This window comes from Nicotiana tomentosiformis, chromosome 1 (genome assembly GCF_000390325.3).
Source record: "Nicotiana tomentosiformis chromosome 1, ASM39032v3, whole genome shotgun sequence".
NCBI lineage: Eukaryota > Viridiplantae > Streptophyta > Magnoliopsida > Solanales > Solanaceae > Nicotiana > Nicotiana tomentosiformis.
Genome location: NC_090812.1, coordinates 123,115,595 through 123,134,141, shown reverse-complemented (window position 1 = coordinate 123,134,141; position 18,547 = coordinate 123,115,595). Strand labels below are relative to the sequence as shown.

General features: G+C 39.7%; 1 protein-coding gene across 1 annotated transcript; it reads left to right on the top strand.

Moving 5' to 3' along the window:
• Positions 1-9,237: 9,237 nt before the first annotated feature.
• LOC138909113 (secreted RxLR effector protein 161-like) lies at positions 9,238-9,759 on the top strand. The gene has a single exon (XM_070200236.1). It carries the CDS (start codon positions 9,238-9,240, stop codon positions 9,757-9,759), a length of 522 nt encoding a protein of 173 aa, XP_070056337.1.
• The last annotated feature ends 8,788 nt before the right edge of the window (positions 9,760-18,547 follow it).

The window sequence follows — 18,547 nt, the reverse complement described above, 5'->3', positions numbered from 1 at the left end:
ATAATTCAAACCTTCGACACCCTTTCCTCCCTCGACACTTTGGACCCTTCCGGACAACTTCTTCAACTCCTCGTCCATGGTCCTGATGAGCAAGTCCTTTTCGGTAGGTTCGAGTGTGTATAAGGTTTCTTGCGGTGTGTATAGTAGAGTTTCCACATATATGGGGTTGCTTTGGTGGGTTCTAGGGATTTGAGTGTATAGACGATCATTGATGGATGCCTGGGGTGGAACTAGGGTAGGGGTTGGTACATTTTGAGGGGTGGGGTATGTGGCAGTTTGCAGGTATTGGGGTTGTGTTATGAGGGTGTTGATGAGGAACTTGCAGCGATGGAGGGTTCATGTTTTGTGGGAGTGTGGGGCTGTGTTATTGTTGAGTTGTAGGATTTTGTGGAGCTTGGGGTTGCGCGATTCTGAGGTTGTGGATTCTGGGGTTGTGGCGGGTTTTGAGTAATGGAATTTTGGCAATTGACATCAGGGGCGTTTGAGGTGAGGGATAGGTTGGTGAGGTTGTGGACCTGCTCGAGTTCGCATTGTAATTCCAATTCTAGTCGCAGAAGTAGCTCGTTCTACTCCGGTGTACTTCTCCCATCCGAGGTTTCCACATTCTCTGCCCAAGGAGCATTGTCTTTCCTGTTGCCACTAAAATCATCCATCTTTCCTTTACCCTTGCTTTTGATGTTGCTAGGAGAGGGAGAAGGTGGAGGACCTATAGATCTGGTGTGGTATGCTGAAGTTGCCAGAGTGCACGAACCTACCTTTGGGAATGGGAATAATCAAAGAAAGAAAAAACAAAAGGTAGCCAAGTCAGTAAGGTGAAAGTGAAAAGAGCCTTGCGGTATATAAACAGATAGCACAAAAGACATTCAATAGTTTGTGTCCTAATTTGGGGACCTCGTTGTGCCCGAGTTAGGCCTAAGTGACAGATAGATTTGGAGAAACTTTGGCCAACGTTGTTTCATCCCATTAACGCAAAAATAAATCCAATCATTCTATTACTAAATCAAAATAATTAAATAGAGTTACTAATGGCACAAAGCCTTATTACATAAATTATAGAATGAAATCTAATTATAAAATATTTAAAGAAAATTTGCTGTTGTACTTGGTACCGGATGGACCCTCTCTATGTCTTGCTTTCTTCGCTCCATCGATCATGTTCCCAAGGTCGCGCATGTAGAGCAACAAGTAGGCCATTGCTAGCTTTCCACCTTCATCATAACCCATACCCTGGCAGTCCCAAAGCCTCTTCCTCATTTTCCTCTCCAACTCCATTAATCCTTGTTCCAAATACTCCAGCCTCTCTGTCATTTGTTTGCTATCTCTCTCCACTTTCTTATTGCTTCCATATATGTCTTATGTTGTTCCATGTGTTTGGCCTCAGATTCGAACACCCTCTTGTATTTTACCCGAGCTTCGGTCTCTTCATCTATGATCCTTCCCTTTAGCTTGATACCCGATTTGACATCTTCGGTTATGTTATCTTCCAACCACGAAAGGTAATAGTACATGTGTCCAGCATGATACCTATCGGGCTCTATGGTCTCTCCATCTCTAATAATTTTCTAATTCCACATATGCTGAGCTTCGAACTTGAAAGAGATGACATCCCCTTTGAAATCATCCTTGTATTGTGTTATGTTGGCTACTTGGGGTATAACCTCCTTTCTTCCAACTTGCCTCATTGCTCTTATTGGAGCATAAGGGTAAATACCTCACAATCCAATCAACACCAAATGGGTGGCCTTCTTAGATTGGATTATGAACTCCTTGCTCGGGAACTATTCAAACATCTAGTGTACCTGTTCATTAATAAGATTGCTGAAAAGGCGTATCCTTACTTGAGCATCCATAGGCCTTACAAATCTCGTAGGAGCAAAGGTCATCTTCTTTGGGTGGTGGATGTCAATATAATCATTTATCGGCGTGCGAAGAAATTCCTGATGGTAGTCGCCTCTTTGGAGATGCTCTAACAACCATATTTGTAACATAAGATTGCACCCCTAAAAAAACCAGCCCCATGCTTACATCGGTCCAAGGTTCGATACATTACTACTAATATCATGGGAACAATAGTGTAGGTTTGTCCCTCAATTCCTTCTATCATGGTCCTGGCAGTCATGGCTAGTCGAGTATGAATTTTTCCTCCTTGCATCGGGAAGATCAGCAATCTCAAGAGACACACTATGAAGACATAAACCTGATAATGAATCCAACCAATAGAAGTGATGGCCAATTATTCATGATACAACTGATATGATTTGCTATGTCCATACCGTTCATACAGAAGGTCGAACGGAATGTAAGACTTCTTCAGACAGCTTAATTCACCATTCTTCTTGATCTCGAACATTTTCAGAAAGCCGCGAGGTGTACGATTTTTTGGCACAACAAACCCGGACTATCCAGGGGATCCTAGCAAAACCTCCAACTTCCTCTAAGAGCGGGGTCATCTCCAAATTTCCAAATCCTGAGATGGCCCTCTTCTCGTCCCAAAATATAGTGGCAGTCTCAATCAGTTTTGTGCTTGGCAGAATGTCCATCAGAGATAGCAAGTTACCCAATACCCTTCTCGCATGATTCCTATTACATTGTGGGAGGTCGTTCCACCAATCAATCAACTTGGGTGGAATGTTCTGGACCATACCAAATGTAGGAATGTCGTGCTTTAATTTCTGCGTTGAAAAAAACAATTTTTCCCCTTCCCCTTCCTGATTTGATTAATTAAGCGATAATAGTTGACACGTTGGCACATTTTCTCCAAGTTATGCACATAGAATGAATGTGTCCCTCAGGATTGTAGAGATCCCTTTGGACTTTGGACAAGGTTTATCTAAACGAATTTAATAAGCCATAGGTATTTGATCCATCCTACATTTAACATAATGCATGCACATTTTCGATCAGAGTAGGTCTCTAAAAGGGTCTGGACTAGTACTATCAAGCGGATGACTTGAGAGGGAAAGGCACGGGACCGTTGACTGTACCGCGGATCGATTAGTCTACCGCTAATAAACCTTTTTGATTTGACAAGGGTATTTACAGAAAGTGCGGACACTCATCAAGCATCGGTATGTTGATAATTGGCATGAATGGAATATGATGTTGAAGGTATGCTTATACAAAAAGCGATAACATATAGTCAATTACTTTTACATGGCGAAAAAACTCATAAAAGCAGTATTAAATAATACGATAAAATAAGCAAGAGAGAAAGGGAAAAGAAAAGATAAGGGAAGTAGTTAGCATGGTTCACTGAATTCAAAAAGCATAACTAAATCAATGAACCTAATCGAGGAGAGGGGAAAGGGAAGTTCATGGTGTAGCAATTTCGAGCAAATAAAGGGATGGGGAAAGGGAAGTTGATAAGCTATATGTACCTTGTTATGTTTTGATGATCTAACAAACTTAATGACAAGAACCAGATAAGGAACCCGATACACACCCTCAAGTACGTGGGAATAACAAGTCTCAAGCTGGAGATGTAAATCAACTCTTCAAACGACAAAGAAACAAAAAGGGGAATAGATGGACATCAGTTCCTCTGGTGACCGTACCTAGTCAACTCTCCAACAGCTGTAAAGTTGCTGCCTGCACACGCAACAGTGCAACAGTCAAATTCATTGGGAATGGTCCTGTACCAAACAAGCTTGCATCATTCAAGTGATGTCACCAATGTTATATTAACATTAAACCAAAGGCAAAACATGACTTGAACATTGAAGAATCCATCAAGCACTCTCTCAAGTGACCAATCAATCTGGCAAGCGATTCATAAGAGCATCAAGAATAAAGAACAACATAACAACGGACCAATTCCCTGTATTGAGTTATTACATGTCCTTAGTTGTGTTGCACCTTTGTTAAAGTTCTTTACTTGTAATTCCTACTTAGCTTAGTTAGAAGCATTGTATAGGAAACCTTTGTAAATCATAAACCCTTGTGTTTGTGTCTTGGCTAGAGTTAGTCGAGTTGTAAGTCTTTGTAATAGAGTTATTACAAAGTGGCTTGTAATAGATTTATTACAAGTTAGTGAAGGATTAAGAGGTTAATTCCTAGGTTACAATAGGTTGTAATCTAAAGTTTGCTCAGTAGTGAGGTTGAAATCCTACAAGGGTAGGTCGTAGTTTTTAATCCCGTGACCTGGGAGTTTTCCATGCAAAACTTCTTTGTATCATTTACCTATTGCAGTGTGCGTGTGTTCTGTGGGAACTAATAGAGAACTTGGTTCTCTATACAGTTTGGTGGACCCTTAAATTCTATCAATTGGTATCAGAGCGGGTTCTTTCTTTCAGGCTAACACCTAGAAAGGATCTTCATGGCTGCTCCACCAAACTTTGAAGAAGGTCAATCTACCTACAGGCCACCAAGATTCAATGGCCAATACTATGGATGGTGGAAGACAAGGATGCATGACTTCATCATGGCTGAAGACTCAGAGCTTTGGGACGTCATCTGCGATGGACCCTTCATCCCTACAAAAACCAGTGGTGACCCAGCAGTAACAGTTCCCAAAAAATAAAAGAATTCAATGATGTTGATCGCAAGGCCATAGAAAAGAACTTTCGAGCGAAGAAAATTCTTGTCTGTGGTATTGGTATTGATGAATACAACAAGATTTCAGCATGCCAATCTGCTAAGGAGATTTGGGAAGCTCTCCAAATAACACATGAAGGGACAACCCAAGTTAATCAATCAAAGATTGACATGCTTACCACAGAATACGAGCTTTTCAGGATGAAAGACGATGAGTCCATCCAGGACATGCATACTCGGTTCACCTCCATCATCAATGAGCTTCATTCTCTGGGAGAAATCATTCCAAGGAACAAACTTGTCAGGAAAATACTAAGTGTTTTACCCAGTTCCTGGGAAAGCAAAGTGAATGCTATTCACAGAGGCAAAGGATTTGCAGAAGCTAACAATTGATGAACTTGTTGGTAATCTGAAAACTTATGAAATGAAGAAAAATAAGGATAATGAGAGAAGAGAGCCAAAAATGGAGAAGAAACCGGTCCTCAAGACGGACAATAATGATTCAAGTGGTGAGGATGCTGATATGGCTTACCTAACAAAAAGATTCCAGAAAATGGTTCGTAGAAATGGAGGCATTCCAAAAAGGGGCAGCTCCAGAAAGCCAAAAGGTTGCAGCCTATGTCATAAGTTTGGTAAGCCAGGACATTTCATCAAGGATTGTCCTCTCCTCAAGCAAGATCAATACAAACACAACATAGACAAAGTAGCTAAGAGGAACCCGGTTCCTGACAAACGTTTTAAGAGGAAAAATGCTGCTGACAATGTTGTGAAACAAGCTCTTGCTGCATGGGGAGACTCTTCCAGCGAATCTGAAGAAGATGATGATCAAGGTGACATCTCTATGATGGCAGTGGAAAGTGAAGCAGCTGAGTATGACTCTATATTTGCCTTGATGGCACAACCTGATAATGATGAAGATGACGACGATGATGATGAGGTAAACTTTCTAGATGTTCAAAGAAATCTGAAGTCTTATTTTCCTAATAAAGTCATGTCCTTGGCAAATGTTTGAATTGATGCTTGTCATATTCTTATAAATGATAAAAATGCATTAACTGTGGAACTAGGAGACATAGAATATGAGGGAGATGATCTAGTGGTTGTTGTGGTCGATCTAAAAGAGACTATTGAGTGTGTTAAAAAGGAGAAAGAAGCTTTAACTGAAAAGGTTGCTAACATAGAGCATGAGAGAGATGACCTATTAGTAGTAGTTGTAGATCTGAAGAATACAATTGAGGAACTAAAAGGAGAATGTAGGCATGAGATTCTTCAAAAGGGAAAGGAAGTTGCGGATGAAACACATCTTAGGCTTGAAGATGAGATAAAATCAGTGAAATCTAGTTTGTGTGTTGAACTCAAGAAAAACAAACAACTTCAGGAAGAACTAGGTAGAGTCAAGAGTGATCTTGAAAAATACTCAAGTGGACCTGGTCGTCTGAAGCTATCACTGCCATGTACACGAACAATGGGGGAAACAGGCAGGGAATCAGGTTTCAAAGGGGAAAAACTCCCTACAACCCTCATAGCAAGTACGTTACTGTTTCTGACAACTGGCTCTGCACTCACTGTGGTAACACTGGGCACTTTAAGGAAACCTGTAAGGCCAAGTTTCAGTCTCAATAGGAAAATAAGTTTTTGCTAAAAAGGTAATTACTATTAGAGAACCTGGTCCCTCATATAAAAGACGCATGATGCCTGCTTGGACCAAAATAACCCTCATTCATCCCTTTCCTCATTACAAGGGACCCAAACTTGTTTGGGTTCCTAAGTCTAACCTTTAATTTTCTTGTGCAGGGAACAATGAAAGGGAGCAACCAACAATAGTACATGGATAGTGGTTGCTCAAAGCACATGACTGGAAGTACAAATGATTTCCTTTCACTAAAGGCCCTGCAAGGAGGGAGTGTATCCTTTGGAAATAGCAAGAAGGGCTACATTCTTGGAGTTGGAAGGATTGGGAAGTCTCTCTCTCACTCTATTGAAAATGTGTACTATGTGAACAGATTGATATTCAACTTGCTGAGTGTTTCCCAAATCTGTGTCAAGGGAAACACAGTGGAATTTGTGTCAAAGATATGCACAATCACTAATCTTGTGACTGGTGAAGTGGTGTTAGTGGCCAAAAGATAGAAAAACATCTATGTTGCTGACTTTAAATCTCTACAAAATGGAGATCTCAGTTGTCTGAGTGCTGTGGATGATGATGCTGAACTATGGCACGTCTGTTCCCTCATATAAAAGACACATGATGCCTGCTTGGACCAAAAGAACACAGGGAACAGTGAAGGGGAGCAACAAATAATGGTACATGGATAGTGGTTGCTCAAAGCACATGACTGGAAATACAAACGATTTCCTTTCACTGAAGGCCCTGCAAGGAGGGAGTGTATCCTTTGGAAATGGCAAGAAGGGATACATTCTTGGAGTTGGAAGGATTGGGAAGTCTCTCTCTCACTCTATTGAAAATGTGTACTATTTGAACGTATTAGAGTACAACTTGCTGAGTGTTTCCCAAATCAATGACAAGGGAAACAAACTGGAATTTGTGTCAAAGATATGCACAATCACTAATCTTGTGACTGGTGAAGTGGTGTTAGTGGCCAAAAGATACAAAAACATCTATGTTGCTGACTTTGAATCTCTGCAAAATGGAGATCTCAGTTGTCTGAGTGCTATGGATGATGATGCTGAACTATGGCACCAAAGATTGGGTCATGCAAGCTTTATGTTGCTAAACAAGTTGGTCAAGAAGGACCTGGTTCGTGGCCTGCCTAACTCAAGCTTCAAGAATCACAAAGTGTGTGATGCATGTGTAAAAGGAAAGCAAGTCAGATCTTCGTTCAAGCCCATAAAAGGAAGTCAGCACCTCAAGGCCACTTGATCTCCTTCATATGGATCTATTTGGACCTATGAGAGTGCCAAGTAGAGGAGGAAAGAAGTACATCTTTGTTATTGTGGATGACTATTCTAGATTCACCTGGACTCTTTCTTAGATCCAAGCATGAAACATTTGAAGTATTTGTTGCATTTGTAAAAAAGATCCAAGTGAAGATGACCCATAATGTTGTGAGTATAAGATCTGATCATGGTACAGAATTCGACAATGCAAAGTTTGACGAGTTCTGTTCTGAAAATGGTATAAGTCATAATTTTTCAGCTCGAAGAACACCTCAACAAAACGGTGTCGTGGAGAGGAAAAATAGGACTCTTGAGGACATGGCTAGGACAATGCTGATTGATAGTGGTGTTGCAAAAGGTTTCCGGGCAGAGGCAGTCAACACTGTATGCTACTTGTTAAACAGGTGCATGATCAGGTCCCTCATGAACAAAACCCCGTATGAACTGCTGAATGGGAGAAAACCTAAGCTAACACACTTGAGGACATTTGGTTGCAAATGCTTTATTTTCAACAATGGTAAGGAAGCTTTGGAAAAGTTTGATGCCAAGAGTGATGAAGGAATATTTTTTGGATATTCATCACAAAGCAAAGCCTACAAGGTATACAACAAAAGAACTCAATGTGTTGAGGAAAGCATACATGTGATCTTTGACGAAGCACAACACCCTCTTGGAAAAGCTGCACATGATAAGGGTGATCAAGATGGAGAGTTATCAAATGTCCCTGGTGAAGTTATTGACATGGCAAATGGAAAGGCCGATATGATGAGTCAGGTCAAGGATTCAAATGACAATGGCACAACTAAATCTCCAGTTGACATAGAGGAACTCGGTTCCACAATCTCTACAACTGAAGCTGAAAATAGAGTTGCTGATGCAGTTCAAGGGACCCCACATGCAGAGAGAGAATCACATTCAGAAATACCCGGACCATCCCACAACAAGGTTCAGGTGTCTAACTGAAAACACAAAAGTTCACATCCTCTGGATAATGTGATCACTCCTCTTGATTTAGGAATTCAAACCAGATCAAAGGAAAGAAACGCGCTTGCCTTCTCAGCTTTTCTCTCTCAAATTGAGCCCAAGAATATCAAGGAAGCATTAAAAGATGCTGATTGGATTATAGCTATGCAAGAAGAACTCCATCAATTTGAGAGGAACAGTGTATAGAACCTGGTTCCATGACCTGCTGACAGAACTGTTATAGGAACCGGGTGGGTATTCAGAAACAAACTTGATGAGTTTGGAAACACAACCTGAAACAAGGCAAGGCTGGTAGTTCAAGGTTACAATCAGGAAAAAGGGATTGACTATGATGAAACGTTTTCTCTAGTTGCTCGAATGGAGGCAATCGGAATCCTCATTGCCTTTGCGTCTCATATAGAATTCAAATTGTTCCAAATAGATGTCAAAAGTGCATTTCTGAATGGCTTTCTAAAAGAAGAAGTCTTTGTCAAGCAACCTCCTGTATTTGAGAATCATGAACATCCTGAGCATGTTTTCAAACTTGACAAGGCACTATATGGGCTAAAACAGGCTCCTCGTGCTTGGTATGAAAGGTTGTCCAAATTTCTTCTAGAAAATGGCTTTACAAGAGGAAAAATTGACAACATCTTATTTCTGAAGAAATGAGGGAGGAACCTGCTCATTGTGCAAGTCTATGTTAATGACATCATCTTCGGAGCAACAAACGATTTATTGTGTGAGGAATTTACAAAACTCATGGAAAGTGAGTTCGAGATGAGCATGATGGGGGAATTGAATTTCTTCTTGGGTCTACAAGTCAAGCAAACTCCCCGGGGCACAATGATAAGTCAGCAAAAGTACATCAAAGAGCTTCTGAAGAGATTTGAGATGGAGAGTTCAAAGATCATTGATACACCTATTGCCACTGCCACTCGCCTTGATATGGATGAACCTGGTTCTCCTATAAACGAGACTATGTATAGAGGCATTATTGGGTCACTTCTGTATCTCACAACAAGTAGACCAGACATTATTTTCAGTGTGGGACTCTGTGCCAAGTTTCAATCCAATCCAAAGGAGTCTCATCTGAAGGCTTCAAAGAGAATTCTGAGGTATCTCAAAGGAACGCAGGACCTGGTTCTCTACTATCCCTCAGGAGATAACTTTGACTTGATAGGGTATGCTGATGCTGACTATGCTGGTTATCGGGTGGATAGGAAAAGCACTTCTGGTATGGCATATTTTCTTGGTTCATGTCTAATCTCACGGGGCACAAGAAAACAAAACTCAGTGGCCCTTTCAACTACTGAAGCTGAGTATGTGGTAGCTGCCTCTTGCTTTTGCTCAACTGCTGTAGATTAAGCAGCAACTAGAATATTTTGATGTGTTTTCTGATTGTGTGCCCTTATTGTATGACAATACCAGTGCACTTAACATGGCCAAGAATCCAGTTCAACATAAGAGAATAAAGCACATCGATGTGCGTCACCATTTTCTCAGAGACAATGTTGAAAAAAGGGCTCATCTGTATGAAATTTTGCAGCACAGAAGATCAAATTGCAGATATATTCACCAAAGCACTGAGCAGAGAACACTTTGTAAGGAATCGCTTGGCACTAGGGTTGATAAAACCAAGCTGAGGACCTGGTCCCTCGATGATTGGCTATGAAAGAAATGTATAGGTAAATTAGCTAAAAAGTATTTTTTTGGCAAAGTCTAACTCATTTCTATACCGTTACAGGTAGATACGCATGATGATTATAGAGCAAACAAGCAGCTAATGCATTGAACGTTGGTCAAAGGATGAGGCTTACATTTGCAAAATCTGTCAGGGAACCTGGTTCCCCCGACACCGGTTAGTAGTTTCTCTGTACTCTCATGCACAAATTTTTAAACGGTTGAAATGGTGCCACGTCATTACACTGTCAGTTTCTTTTCTTTCCCGATTTGTGAACCCAAACGTTTCGCCCGTTATGAAGAGACCCGACTACCCAAATTGCCACCTATTCCTAACCGGTCCCTCACCCCTCTTAAATACATCCATTCACACTCACTTTCACCACTGTTCACATCAAAAAACCCAAAATTCCTCTTTTTCTTTCTTCAAACCAAACTCTCTATTCTTCAACTCACTACACTCTACCATGTCTGAACACCAGGAAACACAAGATGTTCCAAGTGTCGTCCCCACTGTGTCCTCACCTGTTAAAATGTTAGTGATATAACCCACACTCTCCACTCCGACCAGTCCAAACCCTAAGACAGAGTCACAACCACCCTCTGCTTCCTCCCCAACCTAGTCGAGTTTTGGTTCTCATCGGAGTCGCAAAACATTGACTCCCAAGAAATTTGTGGCTGGGACCTCTATTTCTGCCTCACCGGAAAAGATGGTTGACGAAGACACAATGGATGGATAAGAAAATCAAGAAATTTCTAGTTTACCAATGGAAGAACATTCTGCTAAAGAACAAGGTGTGGGTCATACCAGTGATGAATCGACTATGGCAACCCCAGGCTTTGATCCTACAGGTAATGATCCTCTTATGCCTTGTGAAGTTACTTTGGAATTACAAGAACAAGAAGCTATAGAAAATATGCTTTCAATCACTGTTGAGGGAAGTCTGATTGGAGGTTACGAGGGTGTGTCTGAGTTTCAGGGGGAAGATAATGGCATAGAGGACGAGGATAGGGAAATGGTGCCTGTCGAAACCTCGACACCTGACAGTACTACTGGGGAACCAACTGAGGGACCTCATCCCTCCGCCCCAGAAGAGCCCTCTGGCTCTAATAGGGATAAAACCCCTAGTTCTTCACAAGAACCCCAGGTCAGTACTGATCCCACCCCCTCTCCTTATTTCTATGTTGAGCCATTATCAATTATGGTTCCTGCGATGCGATCTCTGTCTGAGAAGGAGAATAAGAATAGTGAAGGAGATGATTATGATAATGTGGCGCTGTTGAACTTCATTAATTCTAGGAGTAGAAAGGCACTTCCCCAGGGGTCCACTTCTAAGAGACCTATCACGAGGTTGCAGAAGAAGGAAGAATTTGAGTCAGTTTTAAGGAAAAGCAAAGAGGGAAAGAAGAAAAGGAGATTGGTGAAGGATGGGAAGATTGTAAATGAGAGGGTAGTGCATCCAACATCAATTGTCGATATTGATGATGAGGTGGATAAGGAACCTAGTTCCTTAGTTCGTAAGTCCTCAAAGAAACTTACAATTCCAACGTCCAAGAAAGAGTCATCTGTAAGTGGTATGGGTTTGAAGAATGATGCAGGTGAACCATCTGGTAGAAAGGTGGTTGAGGAACTTGGAGAGAAGGAGACTGAAGAACTGGTTGAAAAAGTGTCTAAGAAATGGGTGTCTGAAACATCTGCGGAGAAAAGAAAGAGTGCTAGAAAATCAATGAAAAGGAAGGCTGATGCCAGTGAGGAACATGGTTCCTCCAAGAAGACCAAGGTTGGTGATGCCCAAGATGCTGGCAGGGAAAAATTAAGAAACCAAAAGGTACTGTGGGGCCGTACATTTGCCCCTGATATTTTGGATATGTCAGGAATGCGCCAATTGGTGGAGATTTGTGAATTCCAACAGTAGACACATCTGTTCACAAGTGAAAATCCCAGAGTATATGAGGCAGAAGTGCATATTTTCTATACTGACTTCTTCATAGTTGAGGATGATAACATTTGTCTGAAAGTGAACGGTGTTGATTTTGTGATGGACACTATTTTATTGGGAGCCATTTTTGGGCGTACCCACTAATGGGATGTCCTCAATTGAGGGGGTCTTCTCTACAAATTTTAGAAATGCCATTGTGAAGGATAAGGCAGTGTAACAAGGGGAACGTGTACCCAAGAATGCCCTCCTTCCATTGTACCAACTGCTATTCGAAATGGTGAACAAAGTTCTACTCCCACGTGCCGAAAGACGCTCCATTACATCACGAGCAGACTTAGTTCTCATGGAAGCACAGGATGGATACACCACTCTAAACCTGCCTGGTCTTATAATAGAGCACATGAAGAAAGTAGCAGAGTTCAAGGAAGGTAATTATGGGTTGCCTTACGGGTTTCTCCTCACTGAAGCTTTTGAATTTTTCAAGGTTCCTTTGGGACAGGCTAAAGTAGGAACTCGCAAGCAATCTTTCTCCAAACCATCCTAGAAGAGTGTGAGTGCATTGATAGGAGTGGAGGGGTTCGCAGCACTTCGACTATTTCTCAGCTGATCAACGCTCAAAATAATGGCAATGAAGAAATAAGGAAGCTGAAGGCTCGGAATGCCATTCTCGAAAATCAACCCAGTCAGGCCCAGGAAGCAGCTGGATCCAGTGGTGCCCAAAACATAGAGGTTGCTCGCTTGACAAAGGAAAATGCTGCTCTCAGGAAACAGGTTGAGGACCTGAAGGAAAGGCTGCTAAACGAGCAAGGTTCTGCAAATGCTCGCATGGACTTCCTTCTTAGAACCCTTGCCTCTTCTTCAGCCTACAGTGCTCCCCTTTCCAGTGCTCCTTAATAGCCGTCCTTTTCCCAATGTCAAGTTCCTAGTGTCCGTCCTCTATTTTTAGTCTTAATGATGTTTATGACTGGTACCTTTTGCTATTTTTATTTTGTGGATATGTTGGTAACAATGGAACCGCTCCCTGCTTAATATCCAAATATTAATGAAAGCCTCCTTCTTTTGTTGTGTATTCCTTGCTCATTTGCTCTATTTTTAGTCATGATTGTGCACACATAAGTGGCATGAGTTAACCAAGCCAGACTTCATTTTGCTTGTTGCTGTTCTTTTAATGATGCCAAAAGGGGGAAAATAATTGAGGAGGAACAGATTCAGGGGGAATATAGGTTATGTATATGTCATTCTGGTTCTTAGGGGGAACTTCAATTATAAGTTTTCCATCATCAAAAAGGGAAAAATTGATAGGCTATATGTACCTTGTTATGTTTTGATGATCTAACAAACTTAATGACAAGAACCAGATAAGAAACCTGATACACACCCTCAAGTACGTGGGAATAACAAGTCTCAAGCTGGAGATGTAAATCAACTCTTCAGACGACTAAGAAACAATAAGGGGAACAGATGGACATCAGTTCCCCTGGTGACCGTACCCAGTCAACTCTCCAACAGCTGTAAAGTTGCTGCCTACACACGCAATAGTGCAAAACAGTGCAACAGTCAACTTCATTGGGAATACTCCTGTACCAAACATGCTTGCATCATTCAAGTGATGTCACCAATGTTATATTAACATTAAACCAAAGGCAAAACATGATTTGAACATTCAAGAATCCATCAAGCACTCTCTCAAGTGACCAATCAATCTGGCAAGCGATTCTTAAGAGCATCAAGAACAAAGAACAATATAACAACGGACCAGTTCCCTGTATTAAGTTATTATATGTCTTTAGTTGTGTTGCACCTTTGTTAAAGTTCTTTACTTGTAATTCCTACTTTGCTTAGTTAAAAGCATTGTGTAGAAAACCTTTATAAATCATAAACCCTTGTGTTTGTGTCTTGGCTAGAGTTAGTCAAGTTGTAAGTCTTTGTAATAGAGTTATTACAAAGTGTCGTGTAATAGAGTTGTTACAAGTTAGTGAGAGATTAATAGGTTAATTTTTAGGTTACAATAGGTTGTAATCTAAAGTTTGCTCAGTAGTGAAGTTGAAATCCTACAAGGGTAGGTCGTGGTTTTTAATCCCGTGAGCTGGAAGTTTTCTACGTAAAACTTCTTTGTGTCATTTACCTACTGCAGTGTGCGTGTGTTTCGTGGGAACTAATAGAGAACCTGGTTCTCTATACAGTTTGATGGACCCTTAAATTCTATCAGAAGTACATGAAACAAATTAAGCAATTCAATTAATCCCACACAAGCAAAGACTCGTCATGGTAAAATCCTACGTATCCCTAACAGAGTCACCACCTAACGATTTTTTAAGGTGCGTTAGAGCACCTATTTGCAAATAACTCTGTTTTACCTAGTCCGTGTTACCAGAGATTAGGTAAGGGCTCAAATTATCTCAGAGAGAAGGTGTTAGGCACTTTCTGAGGTCTACAACTGTGGTTCCCAGCCGAATTCTAGACTATGTGGGATTTATCAAATTACAAACAATTATTCTAAGTGAGCATGCAAGTTGATCGATTATTGAACTAGGGGACAAAAGGTCTATGTAAGCGATTAGTCATTCTAGGTGGAATAGAATGAAGTAATTAACAAAAAGAAAATAATACATAAGTAATGCAATGGAAATAATTTGGTAAGACATATTTCATTCATTAATAAACTAATTGATACAACTCTTTTGGCTACAAGGTATACAACTAAGTTAAATCTAGATTTCTCCATAAACTAAATATACAAGGGATAATAAGATATAATGGGGGGTCCTAAATTTTTTAGCCTAAAGGATCACCCCGTATTACATAAATAATACTTCGCAACCCTTATAAGTAAAAAGGTTGCTCATATTATCTAGCAAGCATAAACTATCATCTCCAGCTACCCGATTACTATCTTTAAGTTATTTACCTAAAGCGTACTAATTCAATTCTAGGTCATACCCTACACATGCCTACGCATTCCATGCCTATGGTCCAGGAGGTATTGTACCACTATATAGGTGGCTCTAGACTCATCCTAGGCTGCTCAAAATTAAAAGGCTAGTTTGAACAAATATGACTTCACATAAAGATGCAATTAACACAAAAGGGGCTCATATTTACCTCCACACATAGACTCGCATGAACGTCAGACAATTAACAACTAACAATGATAGGTAGTGGCAGAATGGATAGTTGAAATGCCCAATGAACATGCTCTTCTAGTTGTGCATTTAAGATGGACAGTTATGGATTACTACGATTTGAATTAATCAAACATAAAGCATGGTTTCTATGTGAATGCATGGATGACAAGTTGCAATTAATCAGGTTTAAGATTCATACGTGGATAATCAAACAAGCAGTCTTCATTGTTTAAGTCCTATATGCAAGATTTCAAAATGATCATGTTTAGACTATTTTTAGATAAAACAACAGTTGAGTAATGCAAATTCTTATTTACAAACCCCCTATAGTCATGATCTCTAGGCGGATAAGTGGGGAGAACAAAGTTGAAGGACGCATTGGCAAATGTAGTATCAATTACTTAACATAGAGTCCTATAGGCATGATAGCTAAGCGATAAATCCTAACACATAATTCCTAAGCAGGGAGCAAATATTCAAACAAGTTAACAAGAAGTTTGTACTATAGGCTGGTCTTTTAAACAAGTTATAAATCACACCGACAGTATTAAATTAACATTTACTTAGGGTCCTAGATCATGATTTCTAAGCGAATATGCAAAGTTGAGGGTCCTATAGGCATGCTGTCTATCAACAAGTAATGCACAAAAATAGAACAAAGATGAACAAATAGCAAGCCAGGTTAATTGGATCTTATAGGCATATTTTCTACCCATTCATGCAATAATAATACCCAACCCCCTTTTAACTAATTTTCCCATCATTCGTTCTTACAAGTTATTACATGCCCAGATAGAAAATTATGGGTTCAATTACAAATAATAATAACCCAGTAACACCTCTGGGCCTTCAAGTAGGCTTAAAACGTTACACGGATGACAGGCCCAAAACTCCAGGTGGCTGTCAGTGTACTTTAGATCCCAATACCAAAACTGACCCAACAGTCAGGCCCAAACAATAGGAGCAACTGCCTTGTGTAACCGTTATTATTAAAAAGCAATAAACACAAAGGAAATACACACACCAAATGGGTTGCAAATTCATGAAGTTAGCTCAAATCGACAGTAGACACCTTAGAATAATTAGGAATTGATCACAAGGGTCATAACAACAAAAGTTTAGGGCAAGCATGGTCCAAAATTGTTCCGGATGAGGCAACTAACTAGGAGTTCATACATGGGAGCCTTAACATGAAATATTTAAGATGAAATATGGTCAAGAGCTATTTCAAGTAAAATCTCACAAGTGAGGCACTCAACCTGAAAGCCTAAAGCAAAATATGGCTAGGAACTAACTCAGTTGCAATTAACACATAGAAACCTCAACATAAAGATCTAAAGGAAAACATGGTCAAGCCGATCCTACACTCGAACAGGGATCCTTATAGGAAAGACTAATATGAAACTCAGGGCAGACAAATGATGATCTAATTCTAGTAACAAGTAGCAATTCCCACAAATAAAAGGTTCAGCATGAAAACCTAAACATATATAGTCTAGTTTTGAGAAACTGACAGGTAGCAATGCATACATGAAGAACTTAGCATGAAACTCTTAAAGTAAATTATATTCGTACAAATTCAGGGCAGATATCAATTTTCATAAAAAGGTCTCAATATAAAAATCTAAAGCAGGGCATTGAAATGAACTCATAACAGACAGAAAACACAAAATCCAGGTCCAATATAAGCATAACGAATTAGGCAAACCTAAGAAGGTCAGCAATTATTCAAGTCAAATGCACATAGTGAGAACAAACAACATATGTTGAAGCCTATCCTAAAGCTCTGGATTTAGGCAAATTTGATATTAGAGAATATGGAACTTCAGAACAACATTAGGACAATAGAATTATATTAAAGCATACTACAATACAATACTAGGGTTCACAAATAACAGAGAAACTTAAGTCATGCTTGCCTATATGAGTTTAGACAATATTGGCACACAGAACACACATAAGCAGAAAGGAAATAAAAATTGCAAAAGTCAAGAACACTAACCAGTTGCACGTTAAATGAGCAACTACATGAAAAGAATTAGAGCTTCAAGAATGGCTCAAATAGCAGTAGTCAAAGAGAACTGTGAGAACCCCAAATCTGGTGCTTTAGAGTTCGCGAGAGCCTCAAAAGAGCTCTGAGTAGTACTTGCACCAAAGGAGGTCGTTAAACAACATCACGGTAGCCTTGGCTTTCAGTCGGCCACTAATTTATTGAACACAATAGTTTCAGAACGAAATAGAGCAAGTGCGAGTGAGATAAGAAGTCATTCCGATCTATTTTAGGGGAATTGGGAAGGGGCTTATGTAATGTTTGATTCACTCAGATCAAGAAAGGAAAATACCAATTAAAACACAAAATAAGAAAAGAATCATATGCAAACCCACTCCAAATTGGAATAGGGTAAACGGACAAACCCTAATTTGACAGAGTGTTGAAATAGCCAAGGACCCCACATGACCCCACTGAATCTAGCCTATATAACCTTATTTCTGGGTATATCAAATCGATAACAAGGCGAATATACAGAATTGGAGTCAAACAAACCACCCGATGATTGGCTTCCATAAATAACTTAGTACCAAACGCATAGTGTTGAGAAAAATGGAAAGAATCGCTGTGGATACTAAAAAAGAAAAGGAAATATGGAAGATCTCCATATTATCTCGGGTAAAGACTAGGATTTGGGGTGAGGCGGCTAGGGTTTGATGTGAGAAAGGGGGAAGAATTGAGAGGGTTTGAGGGCGGCCGGGCGGAGGGGAATGAGATTAGGGTTTGGGGGTTGGATAACTAAAAATAAAGGGGTTGTTGTGGGCCGTTGATCTCTCAGGAGCAACGACTGAGATTTTAAAAGAGAAGTGGGGCAGATAACAGGTGGTGGATAGGTATAGAGCAACAGGTCGCTGGTGTTGGGTCCAGGCTACTGGGCCAAATGCATTTTGGGCCTGTTTTTAGTCCAAAAATAGACTTAATCAGGCCATAATTTAAAATTCACTAAAATTAATTAAAAATAAATTTTAAAATGACTATAAAATGATAAAGAAATGCTACTTATGAAATTCACACTTTTAAAACAGTATATCATAATTTGGATATTATAAAAGTGTCATTTTGGCTTAAATATCATAATAAATATCTATTATTGCAAAATAATATGTAAATGGTATAAAAACACAAATGTAATTATATTAAATGATGTAAAGTATATATTTTCTTTAAAAAAATCTGCATGGGGATGTAAATAATTAGTTTGGATAATTAATTACTCAGAAATAATTTTAAGGGAGTAATAATAAATATTTATTAATTAAAATGATAGAATCAATTAAATAATGCTTATAAAATGAAATAAAAGTTATTGTATAAAACTATAAAAGATTGATATTTAAAATATGCCATGGGATAGTAGT

Excerpts from the sequence above, each read along its gene's own strand:
- LOC138909113 (XM_070200236.1), top strand. The coding sequence starts at position 9,238 with ATGATAAGTCAGCAAAAGTACATCAAAGAGCTTCTGAAGAGATTTGAG.